This window comes from Netta rufina (genome assembly GCF_964035555.1).
Source record: "Netta rufina genome assembly, chromosome: 21".
In the NCBI taxonomy this organism is placed as follows: Eukaryota; Metazoa; Chordata; class Aves; order Anseriformes; family Anatidae; genus Netta; species Netta rufina.
In genome coordinates this window covers 6,456,979-6,478,152 of record NC_140145.1, presented here as the reverse complement: position 1 = coordinate 6,478,152, position 21,174 = coordinate 6,456,979, and the positions used below count along the sequence as shown (strand labels likewise).

The window sequence follows — 21,174 nt, the reverse complement described above, 5'->3', positions numbered from 1 at the left end:
GGGTTTTCCTGCTAAATCTAATAATACTGTCAACACAGAAGGCAGATGATATTTGGCAAAAATTCTTGGGATTCTGAAAGGGGAAATACATGTGAATGGAATAAAAACTGATTTGACTATTAACAACACATTGGTCTCAGAAAAATAGCTAAGGCTGTTCTCTGTTCTCTTCTGTCACACTCCTAGCGCCCCACCTGTATACGTTCAGCACAGAAATCTGCACTGCATCAATAAAACAAGCTTTATGTACCTGTGACTGATAAGAGACAAAAAGATAATGAGGTCCCAAGAAAAACAGCAACAGCAGAGATATGTCTAAGTCACAAATTCTGCATTTGTCATGATGGGAACCAGCTGCATTCCCTACCCCCCATAACACATAAAAAGGTGCTTACTGCACCATACAAAGGATTTGAAATTCCAATCCATTATAGACTTTCACTACTGATTTCTTCCGAGGGTGCATATAATGCAATGATTTATGAAACCTCCATAGCATCTGGTTAGCAGAAATAAAGACAACAAAATAAACTTCATCAGTTTTATTCTGCAAAGCAATATGCACATCTTACAAACACAAAATTAATCTAGGAGAGAAATGTCATTTCCAAATCAGCTATTAACCATCATGCAACAAGACAAGTGAAATGTAAGAACAAAACAAAACAAAAGAAGCCATCTTAACCCTACAATCACCTGCAGAGGGTTGAAAACCAAGGCTCAGATTTTCTATGTAATGCCAAAGAAAAATGCAAAAGAAAATGGCAGCTTTCTAAGAACAAGAAAACACGTACAAATAGAATCAAAACTGATTCAAGTCATAGTTAAAAAGAAAAAGAAAACAAAAAAGGAAAGATCAATATGATCTGAACTTTAATATTAAGTTTTTACTCTTCTGTTTGGCTGCATTTAACTTTTGTACATTGCGCCTAGGAACAATCCAATATTCCTCAGTATTACAGCATTTCAACCTGATGGATACACTTAGCTCTCTGCTGCAATACATGGGTGCAAAGGGATAAGCTAAGGCCAAAAATACATTTCTGTAACGTCTTCCCTTTTGCTTTTGTTGGTCACAATCTTAGCATTTCTCTGTATTTCCATGCAGTGGGTGACAAATTGCAAAGCAGGCTCCTCTAATTACCAAATAGCAAAACTGATTAAAAAAAAAAATAAATCTCTTTTCCCCACCAGATCAATTCGTAAATAGGACATTTGGAGGTGGATCTTTAGGTTGCTGAAACAGAAAGGATATGGGTTTGCTTTTTTAAAGGAGTCGCATTATGGTTTTTATTAGGTATTTCCAGAATTTGCAACACCACCCCAATCGGTTTCCTCTTCCTGCCTTTGGTCCCGAGATCAAGCCACCCTCGTAGGCAACTCTCAAAGTCAGTATCAATGCAGAAGGCTGGGTATGCATGAATTAATTAGGAACAGCTCAGACAATTTTCAGGAGAAGCTGTCTACCTGTGTTACTTCACCGACTCACATCAGTGAAGCAGTATTAGCCCATAGCAGCATCAGGAGAAAAAACGGAAGCTTCATTTTATCCCTAGACTCCAAACTAGGCCATCTCTCAAGCTTTACCTTAACATCCCTGGAGAAAAATGCAAGTTAGTTAACACCATTTAAGTAACCAAAACTCTGGAATGGAAATATGTTCTGAAGAAAAGCGTGGTTATTTGCTTCAAATGCTCTGAAGAGTTGTGAACTTGCTGAATACTGAAGTCCTATAGATACAGACCCACGAATCAGTAGGGTAGCAATCCCAATAGTGTCTATGTGTAATAAACTAAGAATCTTATGCCAGCATAATTGAGACTGTAAGACCTTACTTGGGTTTTCTTGTTTTGTGTACTTTAGAGCAATATTTACCAAAGAAAGAGAGAGAAAAGCATATGTGTGGGCTGCAGACCTACCTGCAAAAGGTGTGCCCAGGTGGAGGACCTCCTGCAGCAGGTGGCTGAGCTGCAGGAGGAGGTGAGAAGGCCGTGTGACATCAGGGAGGCCGAGATGGAGTTAGATAGCTGGTTCCAAGTGCAGCCTGCAGTGGACCCGCAGCCAAACAGCCAAAGATTCTCCCGGGAGAGGGGCCAATAATGCAGAAGGATGGAAGCTTGCAGCGGCAAGGACCAGCAGGAGGAAAAGGCTTCCCCCGAAGGCTGAGGTGCCCTTGCAGAACCGCTTTACTGCTCCACAGACTGAAGGGGAGAGACCCATCACATGACGAGAGATGCTGGAGCTGAGCAAGGCAGACAGATCTGTTCCCCGTATAACAACCAGTGTGGCTAAGAAAAGGCGATGGGAGATAGTAGGTGACTCTCCGAGGTACAGAGGCACCCATCTGCCAACCTGACACACTATAGAGGTGTGCTGCTTACTGGGGGCTCATATCAGGGATGTCACCAAGAAACTAGCACGCCTCATACAGCCCCCTGACTATTATCTGCTGCTGTTGTTTCATATGGACACCAGCAATTTAGCCAGGAGCAGCCTGATGGCTCCCATGGCTGGAGTGTTGGGATGGGAAGATAGAGGCTCTTTAGGAAGGATAGGCAGGGGGAGACGAGGAGGAAGAATCACCCTCTGTGTTGGTGACCAGCTGGAGTGTGTGGAGCTCTGCGTGGGGATGGATGAGGAGCCACAGAGAGTTGAGGGGCCAGGTTTAAAGGAAGGGCAGGGACAGGTGACACTGTAGTGGGGGGTCTGCTACAGGCCACCCAACTGGGAAGACCAAGTGGATGAGGCCCCTCTATAGATGGACAGGAACAGCCTCACATCCACAAGCTGTGATCCTCACACGGGAACTTTAACCACCCCATTATCTGTTGGAGGGACAGCACAGCACGGCACAAGCCATCTAGGATGTTACACAAATGTTTTGATGAAAACTTCCTTCCCCAAGAGATATAGGAGCCAAGGATCAAGGCGATTCAAGGATCACCTCCTCCAAGCTCAGGAGGAAGTCGGGCAGGAGGCCTTCATGGATGAACAAGTTACCTCTGGACAAACTCAAGCAGACTAGAGGGAGTGGAAGCAAGGACAGGTAGCCTGGAAGGAATATAGAGAAATTGTCCAGGCAGCTGGGGATCAAGTCAGGAAAGCCAAAGCCCTGATAGAATTACATCTGGCCAGGGACATCAAGGGCAAGAAAAGCTTCTATAGGTACATCAGCACTAAAAGGTTTCTCTAAGGAAATGAGAGACCTGATTACCTGGGATACAGAGAAGGCTGAGGAACTCGATGACTTGTTTTTGCCTGCCTTCACTAGCAAGAGATCATTGGCACACCACCCAAATTGCAGGGACTGGGAGAACGAGGAACCACCCTCTGTAGGAGAGGACCAGGCCTGAGACCAGCTAAGGAACCTGAAGGTGCACAGGCCCATGGGAGCTGATGAGACACAACTGTGGGCCTTGAGGGAACTGGCAGATGAAGTTTCTAACCCACTGTCCATGATATTTGAGAAGCTGTGGCACTCTGGTGATGTTCCCACTGACTGGAAGAGAGAAACATAACCTTCATTTTTAAAAAGGGGAAAAAAGAAGGCCCAGGGAAATACAGGCCAGTCAGTCTCACCTCTTGTGCCCGGCAAGATCATGGAGCAGATCCTCCTCGAAACCCTCCTAAGGCACGTGGAAAACAGAGGTGATTGGTGAAGCCAACGTGGCTTCACTAAGGATAGATTGTGCCTGACAAATCTGGAGGCCTTCTACAAGAGGGTTAGAGCGTTGGTGGATAGGGGAAGAGCAACTGACATCATCTACCTGGACTTGTGCAAAGCATTTGACACTGTCCCGCAGGATACTGTCTCTAAATTGGAGATGTGGATTTGATGGATGGACAGCTCGGTTGGTAAGGAATTGGCTGGATGGTTGCACTCAAAGAGCTGTGGTCAATGTCTCAACATCCACGTGGAGACCCCTGACAAGCAGTGTTCCTCAGGCATCGGTTCTGGGACTGGTGCTGTTTAACATTTCTGTCAGCAATGTGGACAGTGGGATCGAGTGCACCCTCAGCAAGTTCGTCGGTGACACCAAGCCATGTGGTGTGGTCAACACGCTGGAGGGAAGGGATGCCATCCAGAGGGACTTGGCTGGACAGGCCTGAGAGGTGGGCCCGTGCAAACACCATAAAGTTCAACAAGGCCAAGCACAAGGTCCTGCATCTGGGACGGGACAATCCCAAGCACAAACACAGGCTGGGTGGAGAACAGATTAAGAGCAGTCCTGAGGAGAAGGACCTGGGGGTGTTGGTGGATGAGAAGCTCAACATGACCTGGTGTGGTGGTCTTTCAGCTCAGAAAGTCAACTGTATTCCAGGCTACATCAAAAGCAGCGTGGCCAGCAGGGCAAGGGAGGTGATTGTCCCCCCTGTACCCCACCTGCAGTACTGCATTCAGCTCTGGGGGCCCCAACATAAGGACTTGGAGCTGTTGGGACAACTCCAGAGGACGGCCACAAAGATGATCAGAGGGCTGGAGCACTTCTGTGAAGACAGGTTGAGACAGTTGGGGTTGTTCAGCCTGGAGAAGAGAAGGGAGACCTTCTAGTGGCCTTCCAGTACTTAAAAGGGGCCTGCAAGAAAGTTGGAGAGGGTCTATTTATAAGGGCTTGTAGTGATAGGACAAGAAGTAATGGCTTTAAACTGAAAGAAGGTAGATTTAGATTAGATATAAGGAAGAACCTCTTCACTAGGAGGGTGGTGAGGCACTGGAACAGGTTGCCCAGAGAAGTTGTGGATGCCCAGCGGGGCTTTGAGCAACCTGGTCTAGTGGGAGGTGTCCCTGCCCATGGCAGGAGGGTTGGAACTAGATGATCCTTAAGGTTCCTTCCAACCCACCCCGTTCTATGGTTCTACAAAGACAGGATGAAAGGTCAATTAAGGCAATCAGTGAGATTTTAAAAGCAGTGGTGGAAATGTCTGCAGGAAAATCCAGACTGCTGAAAATTAAGGAGGTTACCAAATAACAAGCTGGAAAGAAGCAGCAAAAGCCAGAATGAGAAAGGGAAAAATACACATCACAAAAACTCCTCTGATTTAAGAATGGACACAGAAAACAGTATGAATTTTACTGTGTGGTCTCTCTGACCTTAATCGCAACAGTACTAGTTCACTCCTCATCATCTTCCCCCGAGTGCACAGCATTAAATTGAAATTGGACTAAGCTAATAAAGTGTCATTTTCAGCTGCCCTTCAGAGATGGATAGAGTCCCAAAGTGAGAGTTGGTAACAGACTATGGGATTTCTTTTTCTTTCATTATTTGCACTTGCCCAAGGCTGTGCAGAGCCCCAACAGACAGTTAATACAATGCATCTTTTAACCAAGTTTCACTTTCTAGAAAAAAATGTTTACAGAAAGCTGCTCTGCAGCGGAGATGCATATTCTGGGTCTGAGGACTGCAGATGGGAGGCTAAGTAGAAAGCTTTCCAGGTAGTCTCTATGCTGACTGATTCTCTGGCATTCAGCAGGCCAAATGGAAAAAAAAATAATCAAACTTAGCAGTTTTCAATAAGAAAGATTTTAAAATGGGACTTCACTTCTTAAGTTTTTACTATGAATAAAAGCACAAGTTTGTCCTAAATACAGCACTATTAAAATGTGTATATGTATTTCGTTTTTTTCAAAAAAAAATATCTAAAAATGTTCATATCTTTTCTTGCAAGCAAGGAGCAAATGGAAGAAGGTATCAGGCCACACAAATACACATTTAATTCATGTAGTAGATTGGTGGCTCTGGAAATGCAGTATTATATCAAAGGTGCATACTGTTTCAAACACACTGTACATATCATTGGGCAAAAAACAAAGATTCATTGTTTTGTTTGAGACATTTGCAAAGGCATCTTAACCTGCCCAGATGCAGCTAGACAAAAATATCTTGCTCTGACTATATGTAGCCATATCACTAAACATATCTACACAAACATTCGGCTATGTCCACAGGTAAAGACTGAAAGTTTCTGGCCGCACTACAATGCGGAACAAGTGCATCATCTGACCTATTCTGAATATACTTTTATAAATATGTACAAATCAATTACAGGCACTTGAAATGTCTTTGGTTGGAATAAACCAACATTGCAAGATAATGTATTCACAGAGTGTTAAGACCCATTCTGGGTTCAGCAGGCAATGATTACGGTTCTCAGTCATTCTCAGTAAAAGAAGAGGATGGATTATGCTTCTGACAAAACAACCTAAACAAAAGAAAAAGAAAACATTTAATTAAAGTCAAATTCCTAATCCCATAACAGTGATATTACTTATCTCCATGCAGCTGGCATATCTGTCCTTGCCTTTTTCGAAGAACCTTGGAAGTCTAACTTGGAAAGGAAATCAAAGCAAGTCTGAAGGTATTTTGTTCTTAGCATAATCAATTTAAAAACAATACAAAACAGAACAGCTTATGTTACAAAAAATCATTAAGATCAAAGGGTGCCAACATTCATTTCCTACTTCACAATAAATATATTCATATTTAATCCTTCAAGCAAAGTCCGTGTCTCCAATGCATACTGAATAATGACTGTTTCAATACCTTTGTGATTGTTTTTTGTAATTCTAATCGCTGCTAATCAGAATTATGTATCATGTTTTATTCAAAATTTTCAGTCTGTTGCGATGAAAGGTAAATAAAACCATTCGGTGCTATCTAATCAATGCTTCATACAAAATAGTGAGAATAACAACAGAAGTGTGGCAGAAGAGCTGCATTATAGCACTTCCTGAACTGCAATAATCCACTTCTGGAGGAGAGAAATCTAACTGAGGACCTACGCAGCACATATATATATTTTGTAGAACCCTTCTTTACTGTCCACGATAAAACACCCACATCTCTTTGAAAAAGAATTAAGCCTACATTTCAAGAGATAAGAACTAGTCTGTACTATGTAAAAAAAAAAAAAAAAAAAAAAAAAAAAAAAAAAAAGGGCTTGCTATGTTTTCTTAACAGAGTCAATATTTTGTTATTACTCAAACTCACCTTTTCAGAGCAGAATTCTGTATTGCTTTGCCTCAGTTTGCTTGGTCTGCCTTTAATAACTGCATAGCAGAACATTGTAATCACCATCACAAAAAGAAAGTAACTGGTATGCATGAGATGCAGGTTTATTAGAGAGCGATCATCCTGCACAGAAAATTAAAACCATTTACTGACAATGCACCAATACTTGACACTTAATATTAGAGCAATAATTACCAGTTCAGCACAGAAATTACTTCATGAATCAACTTTCTCCCCTATTAAAAGATGGCATAGTAATGAAAGGGATTCTTAATTGTGGCACAAAAAGAGCCAAAATGCTCCTCATGTTAAAACTCTGTGCGAGAGATTTCCCATATACAAGAACTGCCTTTTGTCAAATGATTTCAGAATATAAAGCTTGGTTATTAAAAACTGTGAGGGCCATAGAGATTACATGAACACCATCGTGCCCACCAGTGATGAAGCATATTCAACTCTGTTTCAGCCCCTGCGCTGAATATAATAAAAAAGCACTAAATCTGACTATTTTGGGACCCATATTCAGTTAAACCACATTCATTCAACATAACGTGTAAAAACACCGGGGCACTTACATCTGGAACTATAACAGTTAGTTTGGGGTTTAAAGCGTGGTACACTTTTCCAATTGCTCCTTTGTAACACCAGAAAGGGTTATAATCTTGTGCATATTTTGTATTAGAGTCCCTTGCTGTGGTAAAGATCTTGTACCAAAGTGTGGCATTGCTGTACGTTTCAGGAACGCAATGTGGTGGCTGACTGCAGAAAAACAGAAATAATTAGCACCTTAATTGCCATTCTCCGCATTCAGTAAGGTTAACTTTCAGAACCGAGTCAGGCCCAGTCTCCTCAACAGCAGTATAAAACACAGTTTTACAAAACAGCAAAAAAAAAAAGTCTTCACCAAAAGACTGTATAAAAAACATATGATTTCTATATGAACATTAAAATTTAACTGAATTTTGTTCCAGTACGTCAACACCCCACGGCTTAATTAGAAAAATACTGGTTTTCATATGGCTTCATACAGTCCTGGGAACCTGTCTGATGGTTCTCCAGAGTATACTGAATAGTGTCAGGGAGTCTGGAGGAGACAAAGGGAAACTATTTTGATGAAAGGTCTGCACCTTCTGGGTTTGGTAGCAAAGCAATGTTCAGCTTATGCTCATCTCTTGGCAGGGAAGAGGATAAGATCCTCAGAGTCAAGTCTTTGCTCTCATACAAGGTAGTGAAACTAAATTATAGGGTATCTTTCTTAAATATTCACTGATCCCATAGTTCCTACTGAAGTTTAAATCACAGGCTGCATGCTGAAAGGCAGGCATGCCTAGAGACAAAACATTCACAGAAAAATCTAGCCTTGCTAAAAGACAGCAGAAGTCTCAAGACAGACAGGGTTTTACGGCAGGGGAAGGAAAGCAGGTACACGATATCCAGTCAACAACAACATTCATCAGATGTGACAACCTCAGAGAAGCAGCTGAGAAATTAATCACCCAACAACCAGTCTACAAAAGAGTCTAAAATGCACTTACACTGTGACAGGAAACACGTTGCTGGCTGCTGTCACAGTCATGCAGGTTGTGAATACGACCTGCTCGCAGTGACCATGAAGAACGCAGTCATCTGAATTCCAGGCAGTCGGCAGGGTGAACGTAATGTTTATCTCCTCGTGGGATTCTCTGCCTTTGAGAAAGAGAGGAGGAAAGAAGAAAAGCTGTTTTCCAATCACAAAAGTAGCCAAGCAACAATCGCTAGGATAAGGAAAGCGTGCAATTGATTAAGAAGGCAACATTACCCTGGATCTGTACCTTTGAAGTCACCCAGCATCTTTATTATCAACAGAGAAAGCAGAAAAAGTTTAAAAAACAACAACAAAAAGCACCAGAAAATTTTGAAAATAACAACTGCTGGTCCTTCTAATCTCTCCTGCCCCCAAAAGAAGTGGGATTGATCATCAGGTTCCTTTCAGAAACGAATACCTCCCTATTTATAAATGAATTCATGCATGTTCTGAGAATTTTATTAGAAAGTACAATCACACTTCTTTAGCCTTTCTCCTGCCAAAGACGTTGTTGAACATCTGCTTTTTCTGAAGCTCACATTTCAAATTGGAGATATTTGTGCAGATGAAAAGGTGCTAGCAGATACTGAACTGCAGATTAAGTAGTCTACACTAAATCCACATGGACATATTCATACTGAAAATAAATCCAGGCTACTTGAAACAGAACCTGCATTTGATAGCACACAAAGCAGTAACAAAATAATAATATAAAATACAAGAACACAGATTTACAGCTATGGCAAATGTCTCCTTACAGATCTCTGAGGTTCAAGACATCTTCAGACATGATTATAAAATGCAACCCTGGCTAAAAGCTAAAATTCCACAAGGTTCTATTATTAACAATCTAATCTCATGTCAAAACTGTCAGGGCAGCCAAATAAGAGGTCTTCATTCCACAGAAATTTAAATCATTTTATTTGTTGCTGTTTTCAGTATTAAAATTTATGTATGCATTTTAACTAAACTTTATATTTTTTAGGCAATACACTACTTGATCTCTAAAGTACATACGTTAATGCCTTCAAAATGTGAGCAAGTGAAGGGCTCTGTACAGGACTCCACTCACAATAAATCTGCTCTAAGCAAAAGATTCATCTCACCAATAATAAAGTTTTCATTTGAATCTGTAGCTGTCATTCAAATTTATAAAAGTCAAGTCCCGCATACCTGAGAGTCCGATTTGGTGTCCAAAAATTGTGGAACTTAGATGTGTGACGTTGCGGGAATATCCGCCAAATGGTCTGAGTGGGTCCAGCGTCAAAGTGATTGTAACAGAGATGTTTATAGGACCAGAGTCCTCAAGAGTCTGTGGAGACTGTGTAGAAGATCTCGCCTGGCCGCTGGTCACGGTACTTTCTGGAGTTGTGGTATCATTGATGAGATGCTTTAGGGTTTCATTCTCAGATATACAGAAGTCCAAATCGTTAAACCTCAGGAGGAAAGTATTCCAGTCCTTCAAACAAACACAAAGATTTAGAGCAGATTAGCACGTTAACTTCTGTTGCCACTTGCCTACAGCAGCACAGACCTTGCTACGTACTATCCTGCCTGCAGTTTCAAGCCATTTAACGTAAATTACATGGCTCACGAAGCAAGCACAAACACCACCATGGCTATCTCAACAATGGGACAAGTTGTTTACAAAAGTCTGAAGTGTTCAGTCCCAACCACTGCCTGGCCACTGCTGGGCACAGCAGAAGAATACCCTTCTTGAAACTCCAGAAATATACTGGCTTGGTCCACCCTCACTGCGCTCAGGGTACGAGCGGTTTCCACCAAGGTTTTCCTCCTTACAGCACGGTAACGCTAGGTAAGAACAGAAGTTTCACAAACAAGCTAGCTGACATCATGGAATAATAATAAAAAATAAAAAAAAAAGGCTCCTAGCCATGGCAGGGAAAATCCAAGTCAGATGATTTGGCCTCACCCTTAAACTAAAATAAGACTATTCACACATTCACACCAACAGTCACTTTTCCTGTAAAATCAGTGGCAAGTCTGCTGAAAACAATCTCCCATAAGACTCTTGCACTGCCATAAAAAGGTTTTCAGGAGGGAAAAAGGAACTCATTAGCTTTGTGCATGTATTTCAAATCAGTATTCCCACTGTTCAACCTGGGAACTTCTTGTACCGTACCTCTGTCATCTCCGGTGACTTGATCTCCTTGATTTTAAAGAAATAGCCCAGTGTCAGAAAAGCTATTGCCATAGCGCTTACGCTGATCATAAAGACCACAAGCGGAGGTCGGCTGCTGACGTAAACCTTCAGGTTCTCCAACAGGTTTATGTTGAACATTATTCTGATTGTTCACCTGCAAAGAAAGAACATTAGAGCAGAGTGACTGGGCCGTGTGCTGCGGGGTGGGGGTGGTCGATCACAAAAGAGAGAAGTTTGACAATAAAAAAAAATGAAATCATATGCGAAAATGAGATTCAATTATACAGCCCTGTGCTGGTCGTTGAACACAGGCTCGGTACGCCTCAAATAAAGCACAAATCAAAACACGCTCGACTTCACCTCCTCAGCTCCAAAGATCACCAACAGACTCTAAGCAGCGCAGACAACCTCTAGCACAGCCCAATATCGCTGATGAGCAATAATACCAGCCCTTCTCCTTCCCCACTTTCCTAGGCAGAATAGGCTCTGTGACTAATTCCAGCAATATTTGGACGCCTCGAATTGCAGTGCAAATGGAGCTGCAATGCAGCCTACAAAGCGAACTCTACATCTCTGCATATACGATCAAAACCAAGGCTGAAGCCTGAAAACATCACTCTCCCCATCCCTAGCCCCAAATGGGATCCAAGAAGCAGCCTAGGGGCATTTTGGACTTCTGCACTAAGAATCCTGTTGTCAGAAACACCCAATAACAGCACGAGTGGGGAGGAGAAAGCAGCTCCTTTCTTTCTCCAATTTGTGCAGCAGCTAGAGAACTTTTACTGCAGTCTGTAAACAAAAGAGAGGACTCAACATATGCTGAGGAAACGTACTGAATCAGTGCTTTTTATCCAAAAAGAGTAGTATTTAGTCTGATTCTTCTAATTGATTTTCCATTTTCATGGTAGGAAGTCTTAAGCTAAGTTCACTGTATCAGCTTTCCCATCTCCTAGTCAAAAGCAAACATTCAAGTGTTAAAGTGCAGCCTTGCAGCACCTCATTCAGCAGCTCTGCAAGGAGAAAACACAAAGAAAACTTTTTACCTTTGTCTTACCTACAGTCCCGTTGACAAGGCTTTTAACCCCATCTGTAACAGGACAGAAACAGGTCCTAGCTACATGCTGCTCAGCCTCAAAACTCAAAGGAAATGGCAAGCTCCAGGACCAGTATCTACAGGATGTGGCACTGCAGTGGTTAACGTTTGAGCACTCATACTGATCTGATAACCCTTAATTAAGTCAGGGACTCTGCTCCCTGCAGGTCTGTGCGATTCTCATGGACTCTTATTAGAAGCACATGCCATTTACCTCCCAGCTGCAGCGCGGCCCAAGCCCCGGTAAGCCCACGGGTGCAGGAGGAGCGCAAGCCGTGATCTGATCTACTGATCCAGAAGGGAAGGGGAGAAAGGAACAGGACAAGCTTTCAAGTTGTTGTTTTTTCAGACCCCGCAATGTACATCGATCACAACTTTTGCATACTCAGTATTTTACTGGCAGAAATGCTTCGGTTATTCTTGACAGAAGCAATACCAACTAAAGCTGCAAAACTGCTCCAGAGAAGAGAAATTTGGGTCCAGAGAAGAGACCTGAAGCCCTGGGGCAGCAGCAAGACATGGAGCTGTGTGTGCCAGCTCTCCTGGACACGGTGCCGAGACAGCAGAGAGAAGGAGAAGAGGGGAAAGAGAAGGAGAGAGGTGGTGAGACGAACATGCACCTTACCAGAACTTCTGTCTGCCCAAGAGCAGCCGTAGTACAGCCAAACAAGCCTGCGACGGTATCAGGAGAGGGCAGGAGAGAGAGGGGAAAGGAGAACCGGTGCCAGTCAGGACCATGCTGGTTTGTTCTCTGCGCCCTGCCTCCAGTCTGGTCACTGGCAGCAAATTTTTTAAACGAGCCCTCGTTAAAAACCCCGAACGCTCCAGCTAAAAACATCAGAGACACATGTTGAGATGGAAATAGATCAAAAGATAACCCAAAAGCAGAGCCGTATGCAGCGTTCCCTTCTGGATTTCCTTGTGAAAATAACAACACAGATGCAGGCTTTATTAGAGCATTTAATCAAAGCTGAACGTCACCCAGAGCATATACAGGTCTGCGAGCCCTTTTTAAAGGGGCTTCCAACAGTTCCATTAGCGCTCTTGTTTACCACAGGGCCTAAAACCAGCCATAAAGCTCGATGTGCTGAGAAGCACGCGTACGAAAAATATTTGGGCTAATATTTTTACGTAAGAGATCACCAGCTTTAAAGTGCCGGGTGCTTAATATGCTCCCATAAGTCACCAGCTTTGAAAGCAATTAGAAAATGCTATAAGCTGCAATTTCCGAAGCGTAACATGCCTTTTGAGCGTTCGTGAGAGAAAAGGGAATGACTGTGGATTTAATACCGGAGCTGACATGAAAACAGCAATTGGACATGGCTAGCGCAAACCAGAAGGAAGAGGAGTATTTCCAAGCTGCTGCCTGGAGAGCTGCCGATTTTATAGGGAACGATGTGCTCAAACAGCATTAATTATCAAAGAACTCATGAAACGGCTCGGGGCACGTAAAACATATATTCCTGTGACATTTTAGGGGGCTGGTTAATGGTCCACACCCTCACACTCCTCCCTTCTGCTAAGGCCTGTCAGGAATATACCACGATCGCTGTTTCTCTACCAGCTCTCCTCGTAACTCACAGCTTCCTCTGTGTAAATGAATAACCTACAGGGTACCATTGGAACTTTTATTTCTCTTTCACACAGTTAAGAAAAGAAACGGAATGCTATTACCTCCTGGCAGGTCAGGGAAACAAGATCGGGTTTCTCTTTTTAGCTAAATCAGTAATCTAGAAAAGAGGCCCTAATAGCTGCTGTCTGCCTCGCTCCACGCTGCCCAAGCCTTTTAATGCTTGCGCTATAAAAATATCCACGACCAACCTAACAAGTGCCTGGAGTACAAGAGGAGGAAGGAGAAATGCCAGCTTGGAACAGTGGCTCCAGCTCCAACGTAGCTGCCTGGTGCTGAGGTGTACGCGTCGGGAGGACACGGGCAGTTCTGGCTGACAGTGCTCATCAGGAAACGTGGGACAAGAGCTGCAGAGGTGGCGTGCTTTTAGATCCCTGCAAAACCTGGGATGGTCTGGTACGGAATTAAAAAGATGAAGATGGTGAAGGATAGGAATAGCAGTTAGTGTGTCAGAGTCCCAGGCAAACACAGACTTGTTTAACCATATAAAAATAAGGAGAAAGTCATCTGTTCTGCAATCTGGGGGAGTTTTCCACCACGATGGCTCAGGAATGAATACAGCAGCCTCAGGAAAGCAACACTATCAGCTGTTCCTGCCTCGTGTGTGACAGGGGATGAAGAAAAGGTAACTTCTGAAACGGAGCTGTGAGGTTTCCGAGAATAAATTACAAATCAGGAAAATCTTGAAGTCTATTGCAAAGAGCAAAAGGTCGATGAAATGAGTCACAGCAGAAGTATTAAATTCTCTTCTCGGGGCTTAATATCAAAGGAGCTGAATTCATAACAACATCAACAAAAAACATGGTGTACTAACGCAGGTATTAAAAATAAAATTGCAGTTGCCAAAAGGAAAAACTAAACATGATTTTCCAAGAGATTAAAGTAAACATACAACGTAATTTTTATGTCTCTTGCCAAAATGTTGCTATCTTTCCACCAGAAACCTTAAAATCGAGTGATTTCTGTAAAAATATTTCCCCTTCTTTTTACACATACAAGATAGTCGCAGTCCACAGAAGAAAAATATTTGGGGGGCTGAATATTTAAAGCAGCAACAACAAAAACCAACACTGAAATGCCTGAAGGAAGAAAAGGGTGGCTAGAAGAGAAGGGGTGCAGGCTGGAGCTGACCCATCCCTACGGCACTGCACTGAGACCTCGCATCTTTCCCAAGCTGCATCTTCCTGCACTTCTGAGCATTTCATCTTCCTTGCGTGCAGTTCCGTGTATTTTTATTAGCAATTATGTTTTCAAAGACACCTCACGCTACCAGTGGCACAATGGGGGTTAGGAAATGGGTCACATCAGGGTTAACCTGAATGAAAATAACATTGCGTGCCAGGAAAACGCTCCAACACAAACCAATCGAACTGTGATTTTCCTAGCAAATCACCCATAAGTAACATGCAAACAAAGCCATGGTGTTGATCTCAGACTAAAGCGCCTCTCATTTAAGAGCAGGAAACTGTAGCGGGTACTAAAGATATCCTTAATTAAATATGGCTTTCTTCTCAAAGAACAGAATATGATCTCTACCACCTAAACCGCCAAAAATAGTAAATACACACATGTAAGTACACTGAAAAATGGTAAAGCAAAATAGATCACAGATGTGTTACCTGTGAAGCTGCCTATTAAAGTTCAGAGTATTCAAAGTGCTCTGTCAAAGCCTTAAAAACATTCTCATTAAGTGGTTTTCTTATCTCTAATCTGGTATCGCCAAGCTATCAAACAGAACTAGCAAAAGGAACCTCAGCTGATCTGACAGGTGGAAATCAGGCCTCCGCTGGCTCTCATGGCAACACCAGTTATCATCTCCCACTTTCTGAACAGGTAAAAATCTCACACATTTTAAAAAGAGAAAAAAAAATCAGGGTAAAACTTAAAATTAAGAAGTGTCTAACCTCGTCAGAAGGCTGCCCCTTTGTGTCCTGAAATGAACTACCCACCGCTACTACGCACGCTATCAGCAACTTTCACAGGCAGCTTCTTCCAGGAGTTGGGGACAGCTAATCAATGGATTTCCATCTCTGTTGGAATTTCACAATACACTATTTTTAACATAAAATATGCAGTTGGGAGAAAGAAAGCTTTCCCACTAACTCCATAGGAAAAGTTACTTTTCCATACTGATATCTATGGGGAAAAAAAAGGAGGTGTCAGCAAATGCAGCTGCTTTAATTCATCTTCCGGGAACCATAACAAGATGCTGCAGGATGCAATCGCACAGCCCCAGATCTCTGCCAGCAGCGGAGGGCACGCAGGGCTAACTCCTGAGGGATGCCAAAATCTCTACCTTGGGATTGAGAGGAATCCTCCAGGGCAGAGCACTTTTACCAGCCAGCTGATCCTCTTCCCCTTCGCCTGTCCTCCAGCGTTACAAAACTAAACGAAGAGACTCATAGTAACTGCCATCAGTCGTCTCAAAGTAGAAAAGCAGCGAGCAAGGCTTGTGAAGGTAGAAGAAAAGTTGACAAAAACATCCCCTAGGATCCTTCAACCCCTGCAGCCAAAATATCACCACAAGGCACCCAGGCAGAGGTGCGGAGGCCCCCCCTGCCTTCAGGGCTGTGCGAGAAATGGAGATGTTGAATCAGCTCAGGCCAGTCCGTGGCTCATTCTCTGACCTATTTCATCCTACAAATATGTTTACTGATTAAAAGCAAACAAACGCTTGCCTAGAGTCTGGAAACAGAAAGCACCGAGCACTGTTTCTCGTGAGAAGAAAACAGCCCGGTCCTCTGCCCACACGAAGAGCACAGATGGAAGGCTCTGGACAACACCGAATGAGCCAGAGAGCATCACCTGCTGCAAAGGAGGTTATTTCCTCATATTATCCAATAACAGAGCCATTTGGGAAGCTGATTATTAACAAAAGTGTGAGAGCCCAGGGACTTACTTGCACAAAGTGTTTTTTTTCCACCTCTCGAAACACTTTTCAAAGCATAATTAAACATTTCAACATCCCTGGGAGCTACAAAAACAGCAAACATTTCAGCTCTCCTACCCATAAAACAAAGGCAAGGAAGGGAAGCAATCTGGTCACGCTTCCAGGAAAGCTGAAGGTTGAAATTAATACTGAATTTCACACCCCCAAGCCCCCGTATGTAACTCTTCTCAAAGTCAGAAAGCAGAATCAAAGGTAGACGAGTTAAAAAATAACAAGGAAAATTTGTAGATCGACTTTTACTCAGCCAAATGTCCGTGTATGCGACATTTCCACGTACTGAGCAGCCCTGCCCAACAAACTTGTGTGTTGGAGTTCAAAACGCCTGCGGTGGATTTACCCCAAGCATGCGGCGTGTCGCGTAATGCTCCTGGGAAGGCAAAGGTAATTTTGTAGATCTTAATTTACGATTTCAAGAAATAAATGCCAAAAGAAACATTGCATAAACACAAACAAGTTCAAAATACTTTTTAAAAGCTAAGAGTTAGAAAAGGAGAAGAACCAGAAGAGTAGAGAAGCCAAGAGCCAAGAAATACAAACGATGTGAAGAAAGCCTTTTCTTTCGCCAGCTCAATGAACCCTGAATTCTGACCATTGTTAAAAGCAAAAAAAAAAAAAAAAGAGATTTAAAATACACCCAGCTGCAAAACAAAAGCAAACCTAACCTGTGCTTGAAAACAGACATTTTGTTGCCAAACTGTAAAAAGGCAGCCCTGCTTGCCAAGTGAGGCTGTGTGATGGGAAAAATATGTTTTCATGTGCAAGAGTTCTGGCTTGGGCATCTTTAAAACCTTCCAGCTTTTAGAAGCCAAAGCCATGACTTACAACATGACATATTCTGCATCACACAGGCTGCAGGATAACACATATTATATAGTATATTATATGTATAAAATATTATACCGCGTCAAAGTCCTTGAGTCTAAAAAAAAAATACAAAAATAAAAAGCTGTTCCAGTTACTGCTCTTCAGCGTGAGAACTTGGGAGAGGAAGGCAAAATGAAAACGATTCCTTTTTCTAGGGGCTGTCCCCTAGAAGCGGATCCTGTACATTTCCACCAGAAAGCAAATTTAGCCCACCACAGCCACGCGGGCGCAGTTCGCCGCAAGGCTTTGCTCAGGAAGTAATGAAAAGTCTCAGTAACAGCTTAATAATCAGACGCTGGTTTAGCAGCCAGTTTAAGGAGGTTAATCGTTGACTTCATTAAGGCTACACATTAAGGAAGGCGGTACGGGATTCTGCAGGGTAAGTACAGAAAAACGCCAGGAAAAGGCGCTTCAGACGGTCTGTAATGAGAACTGTTGTTTGTAATGAGAACTGTAATGAGACAGAGACCCAGACAGATACACAGCTTGAATCACAAGCAGAAAATGAGTGACAAGGGGAGGAAATGGCAGCTTTAGTGGGAATGGCAAAACAGAGCTCTGCGTGTAGAAGGTAACACTGCCAGGGCAAGAGGAGTAGAAAAAGAGCCAGTGGCCGCTAGTGAAGGAAAGAACACAAACAGCAGCAGAAACACCTGAAAAACCAGGCACCGGCTGAAAAAGCAGAGACCCAGCAGTAACGTTACCACGCCGGTGTACTTCACACCCCTGGTCCAAAGAAATACAACTTCAATTTGCTTAACCCAAACTCGTGGAGGAACAGTCTCCATTTTCCAGATAGGTAATTACCAAACCTCGACATGCCAGGGCATATGCGAGTTCTCCTATAAAACAAAACCTGGCAGTTCTGACTTCTGGGAGCCTGCTTTATTGACAGGTCTGCTGGGAACAGTCTGCTCGAAAATAACAGTCCCAACACCTCCATGCCTTTGGCAAGGGGAAATTTGGGAAAAGCAACGAAATTGTGACACCAAGGGTTTTCGGTAATACTTTCTTACGTGCTCGTTTGATAAAGCAGCATTATTTCTACTTTTAAAAAGCACATTTTTAAATAAAAAATAAAGATGATGCTCACAGAAACGCCGCCAGCAAGTGCTTAAGGAGGAAGCTGCACTCCCATGGTACGAAACCCGTCCGGGGGCGATGGAGTCAGCAGCGTCCTGTCTGCTGCCAGGCGCATCCGGCTCACACAAAGGACACCGAGGTCTGGTTGTCACTGCCCTCGGATGCAAGCACTGCTCCGCGCCTTTCTCCTGGCAGAGCACAGAGCCTGTTCTGTGTCATCAGGCGGCGTTTCAAGTCCTTGTCTTTCAAGTGGAAAAGAAGAATCACATTCCTCAGGCCTCGAGCCACTCCTCAGCTCACGGGAAGGAACAAAGCCACCGAGGCCTTAATCCTCTTTGCTGGGACTCAACCTAGGGTCAAAGAGCGTCAGGGCTCTCGGGCACAATTCGATATTATCTCTGCTCAGTCTGCCAACAGAAGTTGTCCCCCTGCTATGCGGACACCTGCTGACCAGACATCGGATTGCAGCCACCAGCCTCCTCACAGAGCCCAGGGAAGAGGCACAGCTCCCCAGGTGAGCCCAGAGCGGCTCCACACACCCCACCTGGACACAGGAGGATGGGTGACCGCTGCCTTGACCTTACCTGCTTCTCCAGAGGCATTAATGATTGACCAGAAAAGACAGGCCTGAGGAGGCATTCCCATTTCCCGACCCACCACGCACCATAAAACTCCTCTGAAGCCCAGTGAGGCTGTGGAAAGGAACTCTTAATAATTCATAGCCAGAGCCGAGCTTTGTCGACCAGGATCAACTGTGTAATAACGTGGGCAGAGCTAACTATGCAATTACATTTCCCCAGAGAAGACAAGCCCTTAAAAAACAAACAAAGGGGAATTAAAATAAACAAAAAAGCCCGTGCAGCGATCAGTCCTGTCCCTCGTCAGGCCCCAATGGCTCCCGGGGTGCCCGTGTCTACGGCTAAGATTTACGGCTTAAATTTAACTTGAGGTACCCAGCAGCCATCTCCTTGCCATGGTGCAGCAGGAATTTTATCCTTAAAGAAAAACAACGCCTTTAGGGAAACCAAGAAGAGAACCAAACAGGGATGTGTAGCGAAGAGGAAAAGGCAACGAAGGAAGCCGTTTTGCAACAGAAATACCGGCCGTGCTACCGGAATTACCCCTTCTTACTATTTTTTCCTGGCACGACAGCAAGCGCACAAAGCTGGCGCTAAGATCTAATTAAAAATAAACCCTTGGGGTAAGCAATAGGGAAGAATTAGCGATAAAGCACAGCACCAGAGGACGCCCCCCAGCCCCCCCAGTGCCCGACCCAGGCCGGGGGCAGCCCCCCAACCTCAGCCCCCCCTCCCCGCGGGCTCAGGGTCCCCGGAGGGGCGCAAACAGCCCAGAAAGACCCCGAGGAGGCTTCGGAGGGGACCCCCACGACCACCCAGGCCCCGTCCCTGCCTTACCGGCGCCCGGAGGGGTCGGGGTGAGGAAGAAGCGGCCCCCGGGCCGGGCGGGCGGAGGCCCGGAGCTCAGCGGCGGCGGCGGGGCGGGCTCTGCACCATCCTCCTGCCCTGACGGGGGGCTACGGGCCGGGGGAGGCCGCTGCCCGGACACCCGCCTCCTCCTCCTCCTCTTCTTCTTCCTCCTGCTCCTCCTCCTCCTCCTCCTCCTGCCACAGCTTCCGGAGACGCCGCCGTCACCTCTCACCCCCGCCGACGGTGGCGCGGGGGGGACAAGCTTGTGGCGGCGCCGCCACCGCGCGGCCCGGCCCCTTCAGGCCTCCCTCAGCGGGGGGGAGCCCGGCCCGCAGCCCCCCCGAGGGTCGGGGGTCTCCTCCCCGGTCCCCCTCACCTCAGGCCGGCCGGCTTGAGGGTGCTGATGTCTCCCCGCCGCCCCCCAAGGAAGGCGATGTGCCCCCGCTGTTTACGCCCCGCTGTCTGCCTCAGGGTGGTGCGGAGGCCCCCCAGGGAGAATTTTGTCCCGTACAGTCAAAAGATAGAGTTGGAAAAGGGAAATTTTATGAGGTCGCCGCCACCACTGGCTCCTGTTTGCCTTAGGTCCCTTAAGGGCGGTGGTGGCGTTTCCTCACTGCTCGTCGTCCCCCCACCTTGTTCCAAGAAAAAGAATTACACAACCAGTTTAAGGCATCCGCTACCTGCAAGTGTTCAAAACAAAATCCTGAAGCGGTTGACTTGACAGAACAAACCAGAACAGTAACATTTCCAACACGAGAGGAGGGGAAGCCTTGTGCCCACAGCAGGGTGGTGGGGACACAGGGCCAGGAACTGGGATTGCTCTGTCAGAAGTGAAGGCTGTGGGGACCGTACCCATCTGTACATAAATTCATACAAAAATACCTCCCAGTAAAGAAGAATGAGCCAGGCCTGGCAGTTTATGATAAAGCCATGGGCTGTAAGCTCCTGATAGGAGGTAACAGCAATTCCAGCCCTCCACTGCTACCAAGCTGTTTTATCCACTCATTCCCCTGTAACCCCAGTATTCAGAGCAAGAATGTCTGGGCATCTTACACAGCTTACAGTCAGGGTCTCCACGTTGCAAGCCTACCCAGCTCTGTCTAGCATGAGCAGGACAAGGTAGAAGGAAAAATTGCAGTACTTGCAATAGCTGTGGTACAACTACAGCATTTTTCCTAAGGACGTCCCAGAACTCTCTTAGTTAAGGACCGTTTCTTTCTCCTTGACTGAGGCTTTTGGAAAGCAGGAGGTCGTAGTGTCAGTGCATATTTGGCAAGCCTCTCAGACAGTTGAGGAGAAAGAAGTCTCATACAACATACACCAGTTTTGTACAGGTCTAACAAAAGGATGGTGGCTGGAGATAAGACAAAAGGCCACAACGGTCCTACT

At 44.7% G+C, this 21,174-nt stretch overlaps 1 protein-coding gene across 1 annotated transcript; it reads right to left on the bottom strand.

Moving 5' to 3' along the window:
* Window positions 1–593: 593 nt before the first annotated feature.
* TMEM248 (transmembrane protein 248) lies at window positions 594–19,963 on the bottom strand. Its single transcript, XM_084299664.1, has 7 exons — window positions 19,774–19,963; window positions 10,718–10,892; window positions 9,748–10,033; window positions 8,546–8,696; window positions 7,586–7,769; window positions 6,990–7,133; window positions 594–6,201 (listed from the first exon to the last, which is right to left on the bottom strand). Exons 2-7 carry the CDS (start codon window positions 10,874–10,876, stop codon window positions 6,181–6,183), a joined length of 945 nt encoding a protein of 314 aa, XP_084155790.1. The 5' UTR covers window positions 10,877–10,892; window positions 19,774–19,963; the 3' UTR covers window positions 594–6,180.
* Window positions 19,964–21,174: the final 1,211 nt, after the last annotated feature.

Excerpts from the sequence above, each read along its gene's own strand:
- TMEM248 (XM_084299664.1), bottom strand. The coding sequence starts at position 10,876 with ATGTTCAACATAAACCTGTTGGAGAACCTGAAGGTTTACGTCAGCAGC. Across the intron at positions 7,134-7,585 it reads TAACTGTTATAGTTCCAGAT|GATGATCGCTCTCTAATAAA; the intron begins GTAAGTGCCCCG and ends TTTTCTGTGCAG. Across the intron at positions 6,202-6,989 it reads CAGAATTCTGCTCTGAAAAG|GTTGTTTTGTCAGAAGCATA; the intron begins GTGAGTTTGAGT and ends TCTTTTGTTTAG.